General features: G+C 30.8%; 1 protein-coding gene across 1 annotated transcript in view; it reads right to left on the bottom strand.

The window, feature by feature from the left end:
- Positions 1 to 21,353, bottom strand: part of LOC129217200 (metabotropic glutamate receptor 6-like) — an 81,123-nt gene that overhangs the window by 17,209 nt on the left and 42,561 nt on the right. The window contains exons 4-5 of the mRNA XM_054851470.1: positions 19,582 to 19,752; positions 10,046 to 10,190 (exon numbers count right to left, since the gene is read on the bottom strand). Coding sequence (XP_054707445.1) covers positions 10,046 to 10,190; positions 19,582 to 19,752 — 316 coding nt within the window. The remainder of the gene's footprint in view (positions 1 to 10,045; positions 10,191 to 19,581; positions 19,753 to 21,353) is intronic.

Genomic DNA, 21,353 nt, shown 5'->3' with positions numbered 1-21,353 from the left:
TTTGCCTGTCCTCCTCCCTGTATAATATACATGTTATATATACTTGTCTAATTTGTTTTCTTAATTTTAGATTATGTGAGAAAGAATTTCAAGTTATTGTTTACAGATGCAGTTATAGAGGTTGCAGTCAAAAACTGTTTGTTCCAGGGCGAAGTCAATTATTGTTGAACTTTGAAATGTTGAAATTATGTATTAATACATATGAGTGTGTGTGTGTGTATGGAATTTATTGTAAATAAAGTTTATGTATAAATTTTATGTGTCAGTTTCTCTAAAGAATACTAGAAAAAAATGAACTTTTTTAATTTTTTTTTCTTTCTTGGTATATATTATAAAAGATAATGTTCCTTCAGTATGCTTTGTAAAAACATCTATGAAGCATTGTTCTTCTCAGAGAACAAAAGTAAAACAACTCACAATTTCTTACTTAATTGAATGTACCTGCATGACTCAATTAAATCAATAGAACCATTTTAAGTCCAATTTTTCAAACTATGAAAAGTAGTACAAACCTGCCTAAATCAGTAGAAAAGTTGGTATTCTTGCGTTCTATGTAACTTGTAAACTATGCAATAAGTACTTTATACTCTTCACTATTTAAAAATTTAAGTTTTGATTTTTTTAAAAGTAATAAATTTTATGTGCATGTGTTGGAAAGATAAAATAGAATGGGTCATGTACAGAGGTTTCATATGAAAACAGTAGCATGTATATATAAAAGTAGAAAATTTTGTTATTCCACTTTTTGTGCATTGCTAAAAAGATTTCTATTTTAACAACTAAACTTGGTGTACATTCAATAGCAAAATAATAATACTTAGACGAGGTTGGGTTTTTGACAAAAAAAAAAAAAAAAAACCTGTTTTTGAAATGACCTGTTAAAAACTCCAATACTGACATTGATAGTTTTTATAAACACATATGGTTTCCTGATGCTGAAAAATTATTTCACATTATATCATTAAAATTAATAGTTCAATTAATAAGTTTGATTAAAATTAATTGATAAATTTTCTTGTAAATTTGTTACACTGTAAAAGTAGTTGTGGATAACAGATACAGCTTGTTTTCAAAGTAGTTTTGTTTTAAACTTTTTAATAACTTAATTCATTTGTAACAATTAGATACAATTAATTTTATCAATCAAAAAGGCTTTCTGGGAAAGGATTTATGCAATGTCTCTTTTCTTTTGAGTAAAAATGAAACTAAGTTGATCAGAACTCAATAGTTAAGTATAATAGTATCTAAATATTTTGAATGGTGATATTTACTTTTTTTTATGTTATTAATTTTTTCTCTAATATAAATATTCTCTGTTTATAGAGGAACTAATAGTTGCTTGATACAACCAAAGACATAAATGTCAAAAACTTAAATACCAACTCTAATAGCTTTTGTAGCGGTTATCTCTCAATTCAGGATGTCCCAGCAAAAGTATGATGGGAAAGTTTTAGACAAAACAATATACCCCTGTTCAGCATCAATAGAGAGGATATTCTCCAGTTTTGAATTGATCCATTCCAAACTTAGAAATAGACATGGTGTGCAAAAGGATTTGAAATTAGTATTTTATCACTGCATGGTTTGAGGAGAAAAGATTTAGAGTGGGAATAAATGTAAATGTTGACTAAAGATCCAAGTTTTATTAAAGTTTGAAAATTAAACTAGACAAATGTATGCATTGCCTTTCACTTTCAGCTTTAAAAAAAATTAAGGAATAAATAGTCATTATTATTGTTACTATTCAATATACTGCTATTTCCATTACTTGTTATCCTATACTAATAGTAGCTCTTTTATTCATCTCTCTCATTCTACAGACAAGCAGCTTGTTGAATCAACATTCTGTTTGGGATTTTTTACTAAACATATATTTTTTTTTAATCCAAAAGAGTCGAAAAGTTTCCTCTAGTGTATGAAATCAAAATACTTTAAACTGAGAATCATTTGTTGTAGCAATTTCATACTAAATACAACTTTTTTAGTCAGGTTTTGGGCAGATAAGTGTTTAAAAGTAATAACTCAGAAATGTCCATTTACTTGATTTATAACTGCTGTTATTAAATTTTGTCACATATTTTAAAGTGGTAGACAAGTTTACTGGTTTAAAAATCACAGCTTTTACATAATTAGACAAGTTATTTATAAATATCGACTCTTACTCAGGTCCAGATCTACATGCCCGCAGTTGGGGGGTCAGGGCAACGACCCAAGAAATTGGAAAACTTTTTAGATAAACGAATACACTTAAACCTTCAACGTTGCAAACACATTTGGGAATTTCTGTAAAGTATCAGGATAATTAAAAGATTTTATTTGGGAAAATCAGCAAATGTGAAATAAATACATAGAATTACCTTAATATGAGCCACGAAAATGTCCGTTTCAAATAAAATTATTTAAAAAAAACCTTTAAATATATTATGAAAAGCAGCAAGACTAATCAAAGTGTAAAAAACGTAATAGTTACATAAGAGTTACCTACATTTGCAAAAAAAAAAAAAAACTTGCTAAGACCCAGAAAGATGGATAAAACAAAATTTTTTATTGTAAAAAGTTTCTTATGGTCCATTGATTTTGTAATGAACTTATACGTAAAATGAGAGGAAAAAAAATCAGGAGTTAAGAATTTCAAACTCCCTCAAAAACAAAATAAGTCAAAAAAAAAAAAACTTTGTCTGATAATTAAAATAGCCGTTTAAAACATAAACAAATAATAATATTGAATTTAAAAAAAATAGTGAAGAAAAGCTTCCATGTTTTTATTCAATTCTTATCGGGGGAGGGGGGATCAAAACTTACAGATCCAGGCCTGCTTTTACTCATTGTTATTAGGTAAAAGGGCTGTTATCGCTGTATTGAGCTAGTAAAATTAACATGTTTATAAATCACTTTTTCATAATTTCGAATGATTGCAACTTTCAAAACTGAAATTTATTTACAGTTTTGAAATAAATTGAGAAAAAAAACCCCATTAAATCCAAAAAACATCGCTCAGAGTACATTGTGCTAAGTCGCCTAAAGTGGTAGACAGAAGCCACGTTTAGGATCAACCCTTCGTTTGAGAGCCTGGAAACCCTGTTCAACTTCTCCAAGAGAAAGTTGAATGAAAGCTTGAAGTTGAACGGGTAGGTTGAGCGAATTTCGTTACGTGTGATATGGCCTTAAGGCCAAAAGTACGAGTATTTAACTATTTTTCTTTTTTTTTTAAGTCTTCACTAAAATTGCCTTCATTATCGTAGTAAACATAATTTACTCTGCTCAACTGGAACAGACATTTTACCTTCTCGTATTCCTTTCACATGAATAAATTCAATAATTTTGATGACTTTCTCTCCTTTCCAAAACTTCAGAGCCATTCCATTTCAGATCAGGCAGGGCCTGTCATATGACCATCACCGATTATTTTGAAAAAATTACAGTAGTTACAACTAAGGGACATATGAAATATCCCAAAGGATTTTGCAAGAAATTTTTTTTTTCTTCAGTTACAGCTCACTAAAATTCTGCACAAAATCGGCACTTTTAGAAAAAAAAAAAAACAGCAAACTACTCGATTTGAAATTGACACTATTTCAAAAGTATTTACCCTATTTGAATAGTCCCTTTATTAAAAAATAAATAAGGACTCATATATCATCTAGACATCGCTTTTGAAAATTTAGTCAGGCTTTTTGGTTTTGAAAACAAAATGTGGCGAAAAAACTGCATTTTTACCGATTTTATGATTTTTTCTTGTCCATAAAAAAAAAAGTTTTTTTTTTCACTAAAAGGAGAATGCAGTCTAAATCCCTTATATGATAGTTTCATCGCATATTTTACTATTATCATTAGATCTACAAAGCCTTGGAAATAAAATTTAAACTTTTGAAAATTCTCAAAAAGTAACGATTTTTAAAGTGAGATTACTCAAAAAACCCATTTAAAAAAAAAAAAAATCTAATAATTGGTTCATTTGAACCCGTTTTAATGCTTAACAAGTGGATATACACCGCATCTCGCATTTTTTCCCAGAAAATGTTTTATGATTTTTTGAAAGTGACTTTATCCACCATGGCATGCATGTAAAATGAAAATGTCTAATAATACCATTCATTGAAATTCTGATTATATTAATGCCTAATAGCTACAATATGGTGTACTTTATCAACAAAAACTAAAATCTTACTGACTTTTAATATGTGTTTAATTATAGAAGAGCTTTCGGTGACCATCTGACTTCATTATATAAATATTTTTCTGCTGATCAGAGTCTAAATGTTATGGGAGCTGAGCTCCCATATTTCCTTGCTTATTCCGCTCAAATTTTTGTATTTTTGACCGAATTCACGCCACTTCAGCATTAAAAAAAGTTCTGAAGACTATAGGGTTCCTGCACTTCTTTTGTTAGAAATTTGATCCCTGGCTATAATAGCTACTTTTGGTGATCTGTTTGATTAACACTTACAACCATCTTCAATTGATTACTTCTCTCATAAAACACTTGCGTTTTTTAAATTCTCCAACTATAGGGGAGTTTTGCGTTTTGAATTTAGTGTACGTATACTTATGTATGAAAGTAATCATATGAGGTAGGATCCAAAAATTCTGAGACAAGTCACCAATGATAACCAAAGCACGAAATAAAAATAGTAAATGCACGTCACAGAGATCCAGATATCCAGAGAAACTTGGAGCTTTATTATTACAAAAGAAATACAATCTAGAACAGTCATGCAAAATTCGACGAACGTTAGACCTAAAGTAGAAGTTTATTTAAAATTACCCATCCATCCATATTTACACGCATTGCGTCTTGTTCATACAGGCTATTAAGCTATTTATCCTCATTTTAAAAAATGTAACAATATAGAAACTGAGAAACATTTAGAGATATTGCATTATATGTGTAGTCCAGTCATACGAAACAAAAAAAAAGGGGGGGGGGCTAAAATCGCAAAGCACGAAGTAGTTCTGATTTTTTAATATGTTGTTTGGGTCAGTTAGGGTATTGTAAATCTAAGTTTGCAGTTTTCAAAAAATCGCTCGCTGCTTAAATTTTCGGACTTTTTTTTAGTTTTCTTTTTCTATCTCCTAAACTATACAACTTTTGATGCCAAATGTGAGTTAACGCTTTAAACACACTAAATTTGAACAATTTAAGCTCAAATGGTGCTTTCCGACCAATAGTTTAGGAGATATCGTTCTTCAAAAAATGGGCCATTTTTGGCGAAAAATAGAAAAATTATACTTCAACCACATTTCAGGCCAAATATAGACATAAATTCCTACTCAAAATAAGAAAAACTGAATATACTGTTACAGTACATTTGATTGACTTTTCTTTATGCCAAAAAAGAAGTCTGTAGATTCAATAGTTCCTTTAGCATCGCCAAACAAACAAATAATCGGAAAATTCGATTTTTGAAGAAATAAGACAAATACTTCTCAAGACAATATGGAAGATCCTTTTATAAAAAAGGGCGCAAAGAATGATATAATAAGACTCTAGAGTGTGCTTATATAAGTTATTTCTGTTGGAGAAACACGCCAGTTATGAAGAAGAAAATAATAGGCTAATAGTTGACAGCCTTATTGAAGGTAACGCAAACATTTCTTCGCCTACGTATCTCTACTTTTCAGAATGATGAATTTTTGGCCGCATTCCGTTTTTCTACTAGAAATTAACCACCCAAGTTTTATTTTGAATAGATAATATTTTTGATATCACAGACGATTTTATAATGAGATTCAGTTATCCGAAGACAGGCGAGCAGAGAAACAAAGGAGAATTGAAAATGAGAATTCACTCATTCTTTTTGCAAAAGAAAATGAAAATATCCAGGTGCATCACATCAAACGTAAAGCTACAGCGAGGAATCTAAAATGAAAAGGCCTTCTCTGTACACTTTGACTGCAATATTATCCAATGACTATACTTATTGAAAAATCATTCAAGTAGAAAGAATGGAAACACAATGCTTCCGTTTTTTCACTAGCAGGTCTTGATTTCCACGCAAGAAATGCTTGACTATACTTATAACATTTGAAAACTGAAATGTGTTCAAAGGATTTTTTATGTACACTGAAAGAAACTTCACAATTTTTGCGAATCAATAAATTTTTGCCTAATTTGTGAGAATACTTGTGTAATGAACAAATTCTAATGAAACTAATGGAGAACTTGAAAGAAGTAATCCATAGCTGTAACATATTAAGCAATCAGCGCTTTTTCGGAGAGTTTACTGAATTGTGTTCATGTTAAACTTTTTTAGAGAACTGGAATGGATCTGCGACATTTGTACTGTCTTTGGATACACCAGAACGACTGCGAGCTAGAGCAATATTATTATATTTGACTTCTCAACATCAGATTGCCCCAAAAGAAGCTGTTTTCCAAATCGTGTAATAAACGACACCTTAATAATGAGTTGCTGCTTCAGTTTAGACTTGAAGGCATTGAAAAAGAAAAAGAGGGAGAAAGAGATTGAAACATTATCCGAACCGCCTTCGGAAAAAGTACATCTCAACAGATCGTGATCATTGATTCAGAAAATGTGGATCAATATTTTTTTTTTTTTTTTGCTGTTTTTGTCTCAAACATTCAAAATATCTCCCTCTAAAAAAGTGACGAAGTACATTTAATTTGTATTCAGCTTTATAGTTTTTTTTTCAACCGAGGAAAAATGGATTAACTCTTAGACTCGTATTCTTTCTTCACACAGTTGGAGAACGTGATATCACATCTTCCCATCTGCGGCTGAAAAAAACAAAACTGTGAGGTGTTTTTCAAACGAACCGGTGTTGGGTTGCCCAGGTCAACATAGTTTTCCTTCTTGAAGTGAGTCTCGAAGCTCCAGCCGAATATGTAGAGATGAAGCTAATTGCTCTGTACGGAAATGAGGCATCCACCGATACCCTGCGACAGTATTCAATTCCACCTGTTCGCCAAAGTAGCATGTAATGCAACAGTGACCCGTCTTTGTTTGTCTTCAACCAAAAGAGTAGCTTTATTCCACTCGTATCGCAGGTACCGACAAGTAAACAAATTGTTGGCAGAGAAGAAGAAAGTCTGGGAGTGGAGTTGGTAGAAGTCCAACATAAATTTTGATATTCTTTTGACACCAATTACAACACTAAACGAACCAGCCTTACCCGTCATTTTCAGGCTTCTCTCATGTTAGTGCAAAAAGAGATGTATCGGAGCAGGTTTTCTTTCGCAGAGCTGATCTTAGCTGCTCAGCTTCGTGCAATTTGACATTTGAAAAGACTCCCCACAAAAACTTTGCAATTCTAATCGACAAAAATGGGAAAAATTGATCTACCACTACCTTCTTTTTCAGAGCGGGAGTACTATCGTACCCATCAAGGACATCGTAAAAACCAAGACATTAAACGTGAACCAAAGCATAACTATATAATAAAACCAAGACATGTTATAATGATAAAACATGTAAATACAGTTTCATCCTTTTATAATCATTCTGGTTTCTTTCTTTTGTCCAGTTCTCTCTTATATTAATAGCAAGTTTTTAAAATATTTTGTTCAAAAATATTATCTATTCAAAATCAAACTCGCAAGGTAACTTTCACGTCGAAAAAAGAAATACGGACGAAAATTCCTCAATGTGAAAGGTATATAGAATAGATACTTAAGGAAAAGAATGTTTGCGTTACCTGTGTAGGGCTGTCAACTATCGTTATATTTTTTCTTCCATAATCGTTGTGTTTTACTATCACACATAACTTATATGAACACACATTAAAGTCTTATTATATCATTATTTGCCCCTTTTTTTCAGAATAGGATCCCCTTTATTGTCTTGAAAATTGTTATTGTCTCATTTCTTCAAAAATCAAATTTTCCAATTATTTTTTTGTTTTGTGATTGTAAAAAAAAAACTATTGAATCAACAAACTTTATTTTTGGCTTAAAAAAAGTCATGTAAAATTACTTTAACAGTATATCCAGTTTTTTTCTTGTGAGTAGGAGTTTATGTCGATATTTGACTTGAAATGTGATCGAAGCACAATTTTTCTTTTTTTTGCCAAAAATGGCCAATTTTTAAAGTACGATATCTCCTAAACTTTTGGTCGTACAGAGCGCCACTTGAGCTTAAATGGTTCAACATTTAGTGTGATTTAAAATGGGTATTCACATTTGCCATCAAAAGTTGGATAGTTTAGGATTTATATAGGGAAAACTAAAAAAACAAAATCTGAAAAATTCCCAGTTTTTAGTGAATTACGTAGCGAGCTCAGGATTTTGAAAACTGCAAACTTAGATGTACACTACCCTAACTGACCCAAACAACATATTAAAAAATCAGAACTACTTTGCAATTTGCGATATTAATGTCTAATATAACTGGACTTAACTTGAAAACCAAATTAAAATGTTGCAATAATTTTCACCCATGAAAAAAAATATACCATTGTACTTTACTTTTTGAACTAGCAATTGTTTTTTAAATGTAATTCCATCGAGTCCCAATTATTTTTATTTCTTTCAAACAAAGAAAAAAAAATGTATTCAATTGCTGCCACATTTCTTCATTTCATTGCTTTACTCTATTTTAAAAATTTTAAATACATTAATATGAAGTACCTATCTTCTGTTTTTTTAGTCATGACGAAAAAATAAAGTTAAAAATATCTTACCATTTAATTTATTCTTTGAACTTTTTGTTTTAATTTTCCCTTGCTGCATAATCTCATTGCTCAGATATTTTATGTTAACAAATATTTGGTTCAGTTTTTTCTTCGACGTAATTATATAGACTTGTCTTTGGGGAAAAGAGGCAAAAGGGTAGATTCGTTACTTATCGTGCTTCGAGCAATGTTTTCTCCGTTAAGCTTGGCACTGATGCAATCTTCAAGCAACCCAGTGAACGCAAACAAATTATTCAATTTGCTTCTTGCAGTTGCTTGTACTCTATGTGCACTTTGCTTATTTCAGTAAATCATCGGGTTAAATACGAATAAGGCTTTTTTGGAGGTAATAAAGTTTTTAAAAATGAATTAATTGTTAAATGAATTGATCATTTTTTTATCCTACTTACCTATGGACTATAGGCTATTGTTCCTTCAAAATCACCATATTTTACTAGCAAATAATGTTATTCAAAAACGTAATTAAGTTTCCTTATATTTAAAAATAATTAATATTTTAAATGCCTTATTAAAATTCAAACATTTATCGGATTCTCAATTGGGATGCATTTTCATATGACCAGCTAGCTTGGAGTAAACATTTTATATCAAATTGATCTTGTACCTATTCTGCATAGTAGACTTCATTTTTTAGAGTATGGGATTTTTCAGTAAAGTCAAAACTATCATGGATTCATATTTTTTTTTTTTGTATTATTAAAACTATCCAGTAATTTTCGAAACAGCTGTCATTGGCTCAATGCATGGAACATTTTAAATACATGATTAGTTGATTGGTTATTTGGCTTCACGGGCTGTAGTGCGTCAGGCGATTGAGATTACTTTTAATTCCCTTTTCCTGGTAAAAATATCGTAATAACGGAAAAAAGAAATCTTATTATTTTATGCAAAACTCCTGGTGTTTTCTGTTGTATAATTCTTAGAGTAAGTATTTATTATTATGTATGACCAGGTTTTTTGTACCCATTATTACCTCTTTTAGAATATGTATTGGGAGGGGGACGGTAATAGGACAACATATATCAATTTTGGTGCATTTTTTTAAAAACTGAACTGACAACTGTGTTTCATGTATATTAAGTCAAATACCAGTCGTAGGCTCAGTTGGTGATAGTGTATAAATGTTTTTTATTAATTTATCGCAACATATGCTAAAAAATCTTAAGAAGGACGAAATATGGCGCCTTTACCCTACATTTTGTCTGCTATCAACGCACATGATAATGAACATGTTATTATAGAAGAAACGTTTTAAGTAAATTGCATAAATTTATTGATCGTGTTAATTCTAATAAGCTAGAATATGAAAAATTTAAATTCATTGTAATAGTCGAATAGAAACCGTAGAGGTCAAAGTTTTGTTCATAGCAAAAAGGAGAAAAAAGCAACTAACCTCTTGCACTAGGTTTTGCCAATAATCTTTTAACAATATTATCGTAATTCCCATCACCAGCAACTCCAGAATCCTTTGTCAGTCTCTCTTTGACTGCAATGCAAATCTCTTTCTGAGATAACAGCTCTTCTAAAACTGTGAACGCCTGAAAAATTACAAAATCTTTAACCAGGTGCTAAAAATTAAAAAATAATCATATTAATGATAAAATGTATATAAAATGAAAATTTAATAATTAATTCAATAAACAATTCCCTTGCAGAGTTTTACATTTAAACAGCAGCAAATTAGTCATTGAGTGATCCTAAGGTCATGCGATCAGTATCTATAACATGTTTATATATTTAGAAATGTAAATTGTAAAAGATATTTAAATTAATAACTTGATATGCCATCAAAGTATTGTACTTCTTTATTGACTAGTTTATGTAGTAGCAAACTAAATAAAAACCAATTTTCATCCACTTCAGAGTATTAAAAAGAATATAACATGAACGGGAGAATGAAAAATTTTGTACCAAAATATGCTTTTATTAAATTTCTATGAGATAAACGCATTTTGCTTCGTAATTAGCATTGTTAAAACATGCCATTTTTCTTAAATTGTTTTATCATTTACGATAAGTGCCTAAACCTAGTTATAACAATAAGTATTATTATAATTCAGAATATAATTAATGAATTCTTAATCATAAGACAAACATTTTCGTATTATGCATAAGTTTGCAACACTTAAACTTTTACCATTATTGTTTTTCTTTTTTTTTTTTTAAATTTCTTTATTCCGAAATTATAGCTTGACAAAGGGGGGGGGGGGAGGAATGCATACGCAAACGTAAATAGGCTTATGAAGAACTGTTTTCTACAAATAATCAGTAGAATTTAAAACGAAAGAGGCATCAACACATTTTTATTGCATAAATGATTTAATTAATTTTCTACAGCCGTTCTTTGTTTGTATTAATGATTTTGTCGAAAATTTAAATGAAAGCAGCTGTTGCAGCTGTTGTTTTTCTCTCAGTGTTCTTTCTTATTTTAATCCATATATGCCTCTTTCCTCTCGCTTTATGAGTTCCGATTTCTCTTATTTCTAACTTACTCTTTCAGAAAGATAAGATGTCGAAATGCTGGGAGGTGTATAACAATTTTTTGGAGAGAGGAGGGCAATGGTTTCAAACATCTTGTAAGCTCATTGACCCTAAGTCTGTATCACTAATAGTTCAGTTATTGTTTTACATAAAACAGCTGCAACTCACATATAGAAAAAAATTAAGTTAACTTTTATTCATTAAGGTTACTTTCACCATGATACGGTGACATATCTACGTTATCTAAATATTATGCGTGTTAAAACAATAGTGTAAGCTGCTGCTTCCACGGACGATTGTACCTACAATCATTGGTCGAGACAATCTATGTATTGTTGGGAGATATTGGGTGGAGTCTCAACAGACGCGTTTCGCCCCTCTGTAGTATCTCAAGAGGTTTCAAAGTCGTCAAGCTGACAGGTAGAATTTTGTCGCAGTTTTAAGATTTGACTAAGGTATAGGTAAAAAAAAGGTAACATTCTTCTTCCGCATACTGTGGTAGGTGTTATTCATTGCAGTTATAGGTATGTTTCCTTTTGTTTTCAAGCTGCTGATTTCAATTTTTAATGTCGCGAGGCTGTGGTCTTGTCGATGTGATATGCTTGCAATATCAAAATTACCTAACTTTGTACCCAAGAACACATAAGCATGTGTATCTAAGGACAATTAATTTGCAGCCCATATCACAGTGGTTACACCTGAATCTTCTTACAATGTGAAGTGTCTCAAGGACGTATCTTGTCATCAACATCTGGAATTTACTTTCAATAATTATCGTAAATTTACTATCGAGGGTTAATTAGGACTTGAAGATATATTGTTGAAATTATCCCAACCTGTTGCACGGTTTACTGAATGGCAATCCCTGTCTTTTTCGTCCCAACACAGATTTTCTGTTGTCGTGTAACTGCTTTTGATTGGTTTATCAAGTCTGAATCTGGGGACTACTCAGAGTTTTGTCATGTGTTATTTTGTTAAAGGTATCAATTTTCATATAAATTTAAGTCATAGTTTTCATAGAGAGCCATATTAGTCATGTATCTACAATTGATTTTCGGTTTAAAAAAAACGCATCGGGTTCTCTTTAGAATATTACTTTTTACAAGAAATCACTAAAGTTAATAATTAACACATGTTGAAAAAAAAAACCGCATTCGGTTTATTTTCAAACTAGGTACCGTTTGCGTCAGATTTTTTTGTCTTCTCATATTTTCAAAGACTGTTTATATTATTTCAATAATAAATGGCTTGCTAAAAAGTGTTGAATAAAATTAAGTTCCTCAGACCTTTTTTTCAGTATGTAAAACCTTTTGTTAAGCATTAAATAAATTCTAGACTTGCAATAGTAAGTATTCGCCTGTTTGAAATGCCAAAACATTTCCAATCCCCACCAAATACGGCAAGATGAAATTCTTATTTTTCAAACACAATTATTAAAGAATATGCCTTAATAAAGAATAAATAACTTTGCAATGATCTCGGCGTCAACTAACGTATTTTCAACCTACACTTAAAGATATTCTTAGCTATTTCAAAAATGATTTTAATCAATTTTACTTAGTACTTATAAAAAATTAAATCTAAAGGACACGTTAGCTGTTTCAATAAACATTTTACTTTATTAAACTTATGTTTCTAAACATAAGCTTTACGTTCATACAAAGTTTAGGGTAGACTGGGGTACGTTTACGCATGGGGTACGTTTAAGCAGTGCCCTTTTTTCAAAACGAGTTATAAATGGGGAGCTAACAGTCATACCAGACTGATGCTACTCCCTAGCAAATATTCTCTCAAGTTTTGAGCATTAGTCAAGCTTCGGTTTAACATGCGGATAGAAAAATATGTTTTCTACCGAGCCGAGTGAAATTTGTGTTGAACGTTTTGAAGCTTAATGTGAATAAATAATGCGCTGTTAAAAACAAATAAATATGTATTTTTTTTTTTTTTTTTTTTTTTTGAGAATTGTATTTATATGGACTGAAAAGTTATTAAATTTTGTAGCACGTTAAAAATAAATCTAAACTTGCCGACGGGGCACATTTACGCATATTCATCGGGAACATTTACGCACGGTCTTTCAGTGTCTTACTAATGTGTCTTAATTTTAAATGTGCCCCGGAAGCTTTTTTCGCTCTGTACTGTCTCAAAACCTTTAGTGTTTTCATGTTATTTAGTTTTGAAAGTTATCATTCATTTTTAATTAAGTTAGATTCGTATTTTGTAGTTTACAACCACATAATGTTGTCTTCATGCCTATTTAGCTTTAACTTCATACACTATTCGGCTTGTAATACATTTTCTTTACTTTAAAAATGGTAAGACATTACGTTCAAAACACTAACAGAAACACGTTAGGTGTCAAAGTAATGAAAAGGCTTATCGATAATCCAAGAACTTCTCCCACTAATCCGTCAACATCATCACATATGGAATACCCCAATTGAGACTATTTGAAAAAGTAGGACGAAAGCTTAGGAACCTGGAAAAGATTGTGTGAGCATCTTCTTTTCATTTTCCTAACTGATGCTCCGATTAAAGAAGCCCTCAGGCAAGAGCCAGTTAAAAGCTACAAAGAAAAAATGGGTAGAACAAAAAAAGGGGGGGGGGGAGAAATTACTTTAAAATTTACAAGTTTCTATTGAATCAAATAGAAGACATCATAGAAAAAAGTATGAAATCAAAACCTGCGACAGGGAAAAAATTAGTACACTTCGTAAAAAGGAAATTACTGAACGATCCTGTTTACAATGTAGAAAATTGTGCAGGCATCTATTATTTGAAAGCATACACATGACGAAAAAAAAGGACAAGACAGGGGTCAATGTCCTAGATGTCAAAACGCAGTCCCATGACAGGTATGTGAAAAGAAATACTTTATTTTTGTTAGTAAAATTTAACAGTGATGAAGAAGATGACTAAATAGTTTCTGTTTTTAATTAGCAATAAGTCCTATGATTTTAATTTAGCCTATAAAATATTCTTTAACTAATTATTTGTGATTAGTTTTTTTTAAAGTGTTTTAAGAGAAATAAAACATTTAAATTTGGTTAAATATCTGTATCACTTACTCCTTAATATATTTTTTATTATGCGTAAACATGCCCCACTCGATGCGTAAACTTGCCCCTTGTTCGGGGTAAGTTTTCGCACTCGACTTGGACTAAAAAAACATTTTTTTACGGTTAAAAACACAAGCTGAGCAACAACTGAATATACAAATTATGACTTCATTAACTGCTTTATAAAACCACAATGTCTAAAATTTCCTTGGTTCAAACATAAAATTAGAAACCTCATTGAAAAAAATCCTCGTAAACTTGTCCAGGTCTACCCTACACTAAACCAATACCCATTTCCGTGTTAAAACTACAATTATGCTTTAAATAATCCATATTAGGTTGCATACTTCACGCAATTATAAAACAAAACACTATTAGCAAAAACAAAAGGTACAATTCTATTTCATAAAGCTATATATTTATGATTTTTATAACAATATTTTTAATATCATCATATTTTTACTTTAGTGTGAGAAAAAAAAGCAAAATGGAAAGTATGACTGTATTTTAAATGATTGAAGAATATTAATATTTATTTACAATAGAAGCTGAAAACATTTTCAGATTCAAATCATTAATATCATTTGCACAACTATGTTCGGGTTATAAATTTTGTTTCTTTTAAGTTAACTGCAAAAATATTTGCAATTCTAATAAATACGCTTATTTGCCATCATTTTCATAAGCTGCATAATGACCTTATGTGCCATTATTTTCATAAACTGCATAATAAGCTTATGTCCCATCATTTTCATAAGCTGCATAATAAGCTTATGTGCCATCATTTTCATAAGCTGCATAATAAGCTTGATTTATGTCTAACGTTAAATATCTAAAACGTTATTTTATTCGAATAACATTTCGGATTCCCTGTATGTGGAATAAGTCCACTTCCTTTGATGTTTTTTTTTTCTATTAAGATCAATGCACTTTATTATTTTCGTTCTTTTACGAAAGCAAATATTCTAATTGATCACTGTGTCAGAAGGAAAATGACAGTATAGTAATTACTTAAATGGCTCATGAACAAATTGCGTTACTTCAAAAATAAATAAGAAAGAAATTGCTCCATTAAAAACTGGCATTTTCCTACTTTTTAATGTTGCTTTAATGCTTACACTAAATAATGCAAGTTTTCAAATGCATTTCCAACTTCTGCTTAGAAGGAAACATTTGCTAAATGAGACACTTCAAAATTTTCTTTCAGATAAATGCGACTACTTACTTTATTTCTTAACTTTCGAATTTCCACAGCAGCATTACGTTATAATAAATACATTTATGCATTTCCATTTAAGTGTTCACGATATCTGTTGTTAATGGATCCAATTTATTTAAACAGATTCTTCAATAAACGGAAACTACACGCACATTTTTAATAGGAAAAAATCTGAAGGAGTTTTCTTTAGTTGAAAAATGAAAAGAATGAAAAAAACAAAAAGACAAGAATAAGCGAGAAATGATATCAATACTTTAACTGCAACGAAGATACATAAATGTTTATTTTCAAGAAAACAATTTCATAAAGGTAATAGCTGCTGTGCCCAGAGTTGCACAATTTACCAATCAAAAATAAAAATTGCGCCAAATGATGCATGTTTTATAGTCATACATAAAAAAGGAAAGAAAATTGTGTAAAATTTCTCCGTTCTACTTGTGGACAAAAGCAATTTTATGATTCAAAATTTAAACTTAGACCTCATTTAAGTCCAAAAATCCATTCATTGTTATAAAAAGGCGTAAACATTACGTTTCACGGATGTTTTGGTTAAAATAAAACCTTGCCCCCTCCCCCCACACACATAGGAGTAAAACCCCTTATGCAAATTCCTGAACATTAAAGGATTACTGTGCCAAATTGGACTAAGAACCACTGTAAACCGTAAATATGTAAAGAGAAGAAAATATAATTATTTTACATAGAAAAAAAGCCTGTACATTTTTTTACCTGTGCACATTTTAATTTACTCGCTGATAAAAGCGTTCATCTTCCATTGTGAATTAAAAACTTATTCCGCAATTGTCGATTTTCATTTTTCTTTTTCAAAAACATTCATTTATAAGAAATAAGAATTTTTTTCTGAACGTACTAATAGTAAGAGTTCAGTGTGTGTATCAGTAGTAATGTTATTTAATACATGCAAGCAGTTCTTTGTTTTTTCACAGTATCGCTCATTCACAGCTGTTGCGAATAATGGCTAATACGAACAAATTCGCAGATTTTTTACATTTCGTATTAACCGAGTTTAACTCTACTTTCAATCTCTCTGATACCCCTAAAAAGTTGAACTGGCAGGGCCCGATCAACCAAAAGTGATACCTAGGCTGTAGTAAGTAGTGGTATCACCATTCACCAGAAAACACGTAAATTTTCAACATAGGTGTTGTGCAACAGAAAAGCAGTCGAGCATTCATGCTTATAATCTCACAGGTAGAATGAAAGTGGCACTACTATAAGGGTATTCAAATTTAAAAAATACGCCTTTCATTCTACTTGTGCAATATATGTTGCACACTTATTGTGGTACAAATTATGAATTCATTGTATATTGCTATCTTGTACATATAAGCTAAAAAAAGCTTCGCACGGAAAATTAGTGCAAAGTAATATTTATCTATGTTTTTTTTTTAAATCTCTTTTCTACCGGTACCTTCATAAGGTTTTTAAAGGATATCTTTTTTTGTGTTTAGTTTATATGGAAACTTTAGCGAAGAAGAGATAATCATTTTAAATTAAAATGAAAATTAAGAGTATTCTGTAACACAGCTAGATCTATCATATCTTGTCAACATGGGATAAATGCAGCTGCTTTACTTAAAAAAAAGAACTTATTCAGTTGAAGTATAGAATTTGGAAGTATATTGTAGTCTTAGATGAAACTTTTGAAGAAACAATTTTCTGTCAATATGTACAAGAAATAGAATTCAAAAAGAAATACATATGAAATTTCCATTTAGCTTGAAGCAAATGAAACTGAATTATGTTCATTTATACCAACACACTGAAAATACTATTTCAACAGAATCTTAAATGCAGATCTGAAGTTGCAAATTTTAGGTTTGACAAAAATATGAACTGAAACATTACATAGCTTTGACATGTCAGGCTAAACAATCAAATCATGCATAGAATATAACGATAACAAAGCTTTCAGTGATTGTTACAAGCTAAATAAAACATTTACTAGTATATCACCTTTGAATTCAACCCTAGATCTGTGTCCTTCGAGTGTAAAAATATAAATTTATTTTATTTTCTGTGCCTACATTTCGAGTTAGGATTACTGCTCGAATGAACTTATCTCTTTATCTCGTTAGTTTCAACATGTATTCAAATATGCTCCTCTAAAACAATAGACAAAAAAAAGTTGATTCCTTCAAGTATTCGGTGGATCATGTTGTCAGTTTTTGAAAAAATTAAAATGATTTAGAATTTTAAACTGAAAATGCGTTTTTCCCATTTTGCTCTCATCTGCGCGGCAACCATACAAATTGTAAACAGCATTTCGCGGCAGTTGGAGATTACGTGATCCGTGAGTATGACGTCACGTGAACAGACCTCCCATTGGCTGAGAATCGTTTTCATCGGTTGTAGAGTTGCCGAGTAGGACTGCGGCGGTGTTACACTTGCATTGGATAGTGACCGCAGGTCGCTCGCAGTCCGCTCGTAATCCGCAAATCGCAACTGCGGAGGCTGTTTCACTTGCATAACCCAAATGTGGCAAAGATCTGACGTAAACTGGATTTGTATAAGAATCATACACAAACACTCACACCATCCATTTTCGTAGTCAGTCAAAAAAGTATTGGAAGACTTATTAGTGCATTAATTTGACTCTACGTGAGTCAAGATGATGCACAAACGAATAATCCGCTTTGTTGATAAGCAACGAAATGAAATTTTGATTTTTTTTTTTTTTAATAAGAGTATCATGAAATGTTTAAAATATTCAACCGAGTTAGATGCTAAATCTAAATCTGATTTAGAGCAAATATAAGCGAATGTTTGGATATTCTTTCCGAAGTTTTTTCTTTAAATTATTTTTAAAAGGAATTTCTTTTCTTTAATCTTTTAAGGCCATTAAGAAGCATTTCTGGAAAATAAAACGCAAATGAAAGTTTCAGAATTAAATTATTTGACGTATCAACTTGAGCCAAGTACGATTTTCATTTTCACACAAACATTGCAATTATGGTAACTTAAAAACCATAATAGAATAGGTGCGAAAATGAGGAATTTTTCTGAGGTAAAATCATACCTCCTTGTCAAGGAAGAAATTAGTGTCCTGTTTAATATGATATAAGAATATGCACACCCTATACGACAGTTGAAAGCAAGTCATTAAAATTTAGTCTGGGGTACAAAAAACGATTTCTTTAAAATAACTCTCAAACATAAATATAGGCGCATGCCCTAATCCTTGAGACAATAGTATCCGACACATGAAAGCTTTAATAGCTGTTTTTTTCGTCGCTCATGCATGCAGATACGCTACAGTGTGGCTCTTATAAGCTAAATCTTGCCTTTAACGATGTATGTTTTTTAAGAGAAATAAAAAAGAATGATGTGTGCTGAGTTGAGTTGGATTACTTTCGCAGTACTTTCGGGCATGCAACTATGTGATTGTGTAACTCTAATAAGCTAACTCCAGCCCTTCACGATGCTTAATTTTTATAGAATAATTGAAAAGGATGATGTGAGCTGAGTTCAGTTGTGTTACTTTCGCAGTACTTTCGGACACGCAACTATGTGATTGTGTAACTCTAATAAGCTAACTTCAGCCCTTCATGATGCAAAATTTTTTAAGACTAATTGAAAAGGATGATTTGGGCTAAGTTCAGTTGGGTTACTTTCGTAGTAATTTCGTGTATTGCAGCTAGGTTATGTATGGCTCTTATAATCTTAATCCTACCCTTAACAATATATAATTTTTTAATAGTAATAGAATAGGATGATGTGCGTTGAGTTGCGTTGGCATTTGAGCGGGGTGAAAAAAGTCCTGATTTATTAGCCGTAATATTACTTGAATTCCAATACAATGAAGTTCTTGTTACAACAAATACAATTTTCGATTAAACCGTTGCAACGGGATTTCACAGTAGTTAATCTGGTTTTAGTATTTAAGCTTATGATTTTTCGTTCCGAAATAAACTGAAGCTATATAATTGTCCCATACGAAGCTTTGGTTAAATCTATGAGTAAGGAGACCTAAATGAAACAACAATTTTACAGCAACAAAACTTTTCCTTTAGTTACTAGTTTTCTCCTACTTTATCATAAGTCTCAGACCTAGAAATTTAAAAGGCAACTCCGTTAACTTGTATTTTGTTGTAAACTAGTTTTAAGTTCGAATGAAACATTCCAGCTAAATCAATATGTAATGCTTACCTGAATTCCGTAGTTTGATTCCTCATAAAGTATAGAAACGTAAGTCCAATTGAGTTGCTGGATTATCTGCACCATAGCGTCAGCTTGGTTTAGATCAGATGGAACTGTTCTTAGAAAATATTCAAACCTGTTTTTGTTACTCAGCTCAGGACTTGTAGAAAAGAAACTAATCTATGAAAAATACGGGAATCAAAATGTTTAAAACATCACATAAGTATTATCAGTTTGTCGGTATACAATCATTCCACAAATTTTAATAAATGCTACCGGGTTTTACTTCTTTTTCTTTAAACCGGTAGCAAAAATGTTATAATCTACAAATTCTCATTTATGATTATTTTAATTATTTATAAAAATCATTTTAAGGTTGTAAAACTGCAAGTCATTTTTTAAAAATTGTTTTGATAAAATAAATCTTTATACAATACTAACTTAACAATATATTTAAAAAATTCTCTTAAAAAACACTTCTTCTTCAAATAGTTGATACGTTTGCGGATGTTTATAGCACATTTTTCAGTTTTCTGAGTTCCCCGAACATTATTTTAAAACTCTTAATTTTTCAGGAAACTTCGAAGTTGATTTGTATATAAAATAGATGCTAATTCTTGGACTTAAAATATCAATCATCAAAAACATAAGTCCCGTTACCTTATAAAATTAAAACCAATCCATTTACTATTTGTAATAAAAGAGAAAATAATAATTCTGATAAAATGTTCCTTACATTGTGGGACACTAAAACGTATTTTTTTAGAAAATATTAATTAACATAAAGTCTATTTGTATGACGTATCAAAAAATAAAAGCACGCAAAACTTTCGATATACTTGACGAAACCATAATGTGCTCGACCAAAACTCGGAAACAAAAAAAGAACTTTTAATCAACGGAGAAAATACCTAATTAACCGAATTTGCTTTTTGACTTTCTGAAAGATATTGGAAAAATTGGAAGCCTTTTTTCAATGTGTTTTATATTTGATTACTAATGGTATTTGCATGGCTTTGCCCATAGTAGAAAATTAAAAGGTGTTTTGGTTCGCCTGTATATTTACAAAAAATGCATGGTGAATTTCTCGCCCATTGGCTTTCCCATGTTAGGGTTCCACGTTATAACTTAGTAATTTACTCGTCCATCTAATGATAATTGTGCTCGGGAAAATGTTCTTAAAACTGGAAGAAAAAGAACAAAAACGAATTTTTGAAAAATAGCTTCGAGGTGTACACACCCATGTAACAAACTCTGTGCCAAATTTCATGAAAATCGGTAGAACGGTCTAGACGCTATACGTGTCACAGAGATCCAGACATCCTCCAGACATCCAGAGAGACTTAAGCTTTATTATTAGTAAAGATTAAAAAAACATTGAAAGAACAATTTTACTATAATTCCTTAGCGGAGACAATTTTGTCAGAAAATTAAGCCGTAAAAATAACTTCAGAAAAGTTTAAACTCTTTCTCTTTGCCATCAAGTTTTTTCAGTTGTGTGAAGTTGAAATACACAAAGCAAGAAAGCTTTTTTTTTAGTTAAAAAAAATGTTTTGAAGTGTCAAAAAAAAGGTAAAAAAAAATTCAAAAATAGCAATGTATAACAAAGCATGATTTCTATTTACAGACGCAAATTACATCACCACTACCATTTGCTTCAGGAAAAAATTTCATTCTGAAACGGATTTTCTGTTAAACTTTCTGTTAAACTCTTGCTAAAAATTTCATTTTTAAGATTTTTGAAGAAAAAAAAATGTGCTGTTTTTTTTAATTAAGTTAAA

The sequence above is a fragment of the Uloborus diversus genome, chromosome 1 (assembly GCF_026930045.1).
Source record: "Uloborus diversus isolate 005 chromosome 1, Udiv.v.3.1, whole genome shotgun sequence".
NCBI classification, from domain to species: Eukaryota; Metazoa; Arthropoda; class Arachnida; order Araneae; family Uloboridae; genus Uloborus; species Uloborus diversus.
Note: the sequence above shows the minus strand (reverse complement) of the source record. Positions and strands in the feature narration are given on the sequence as shown.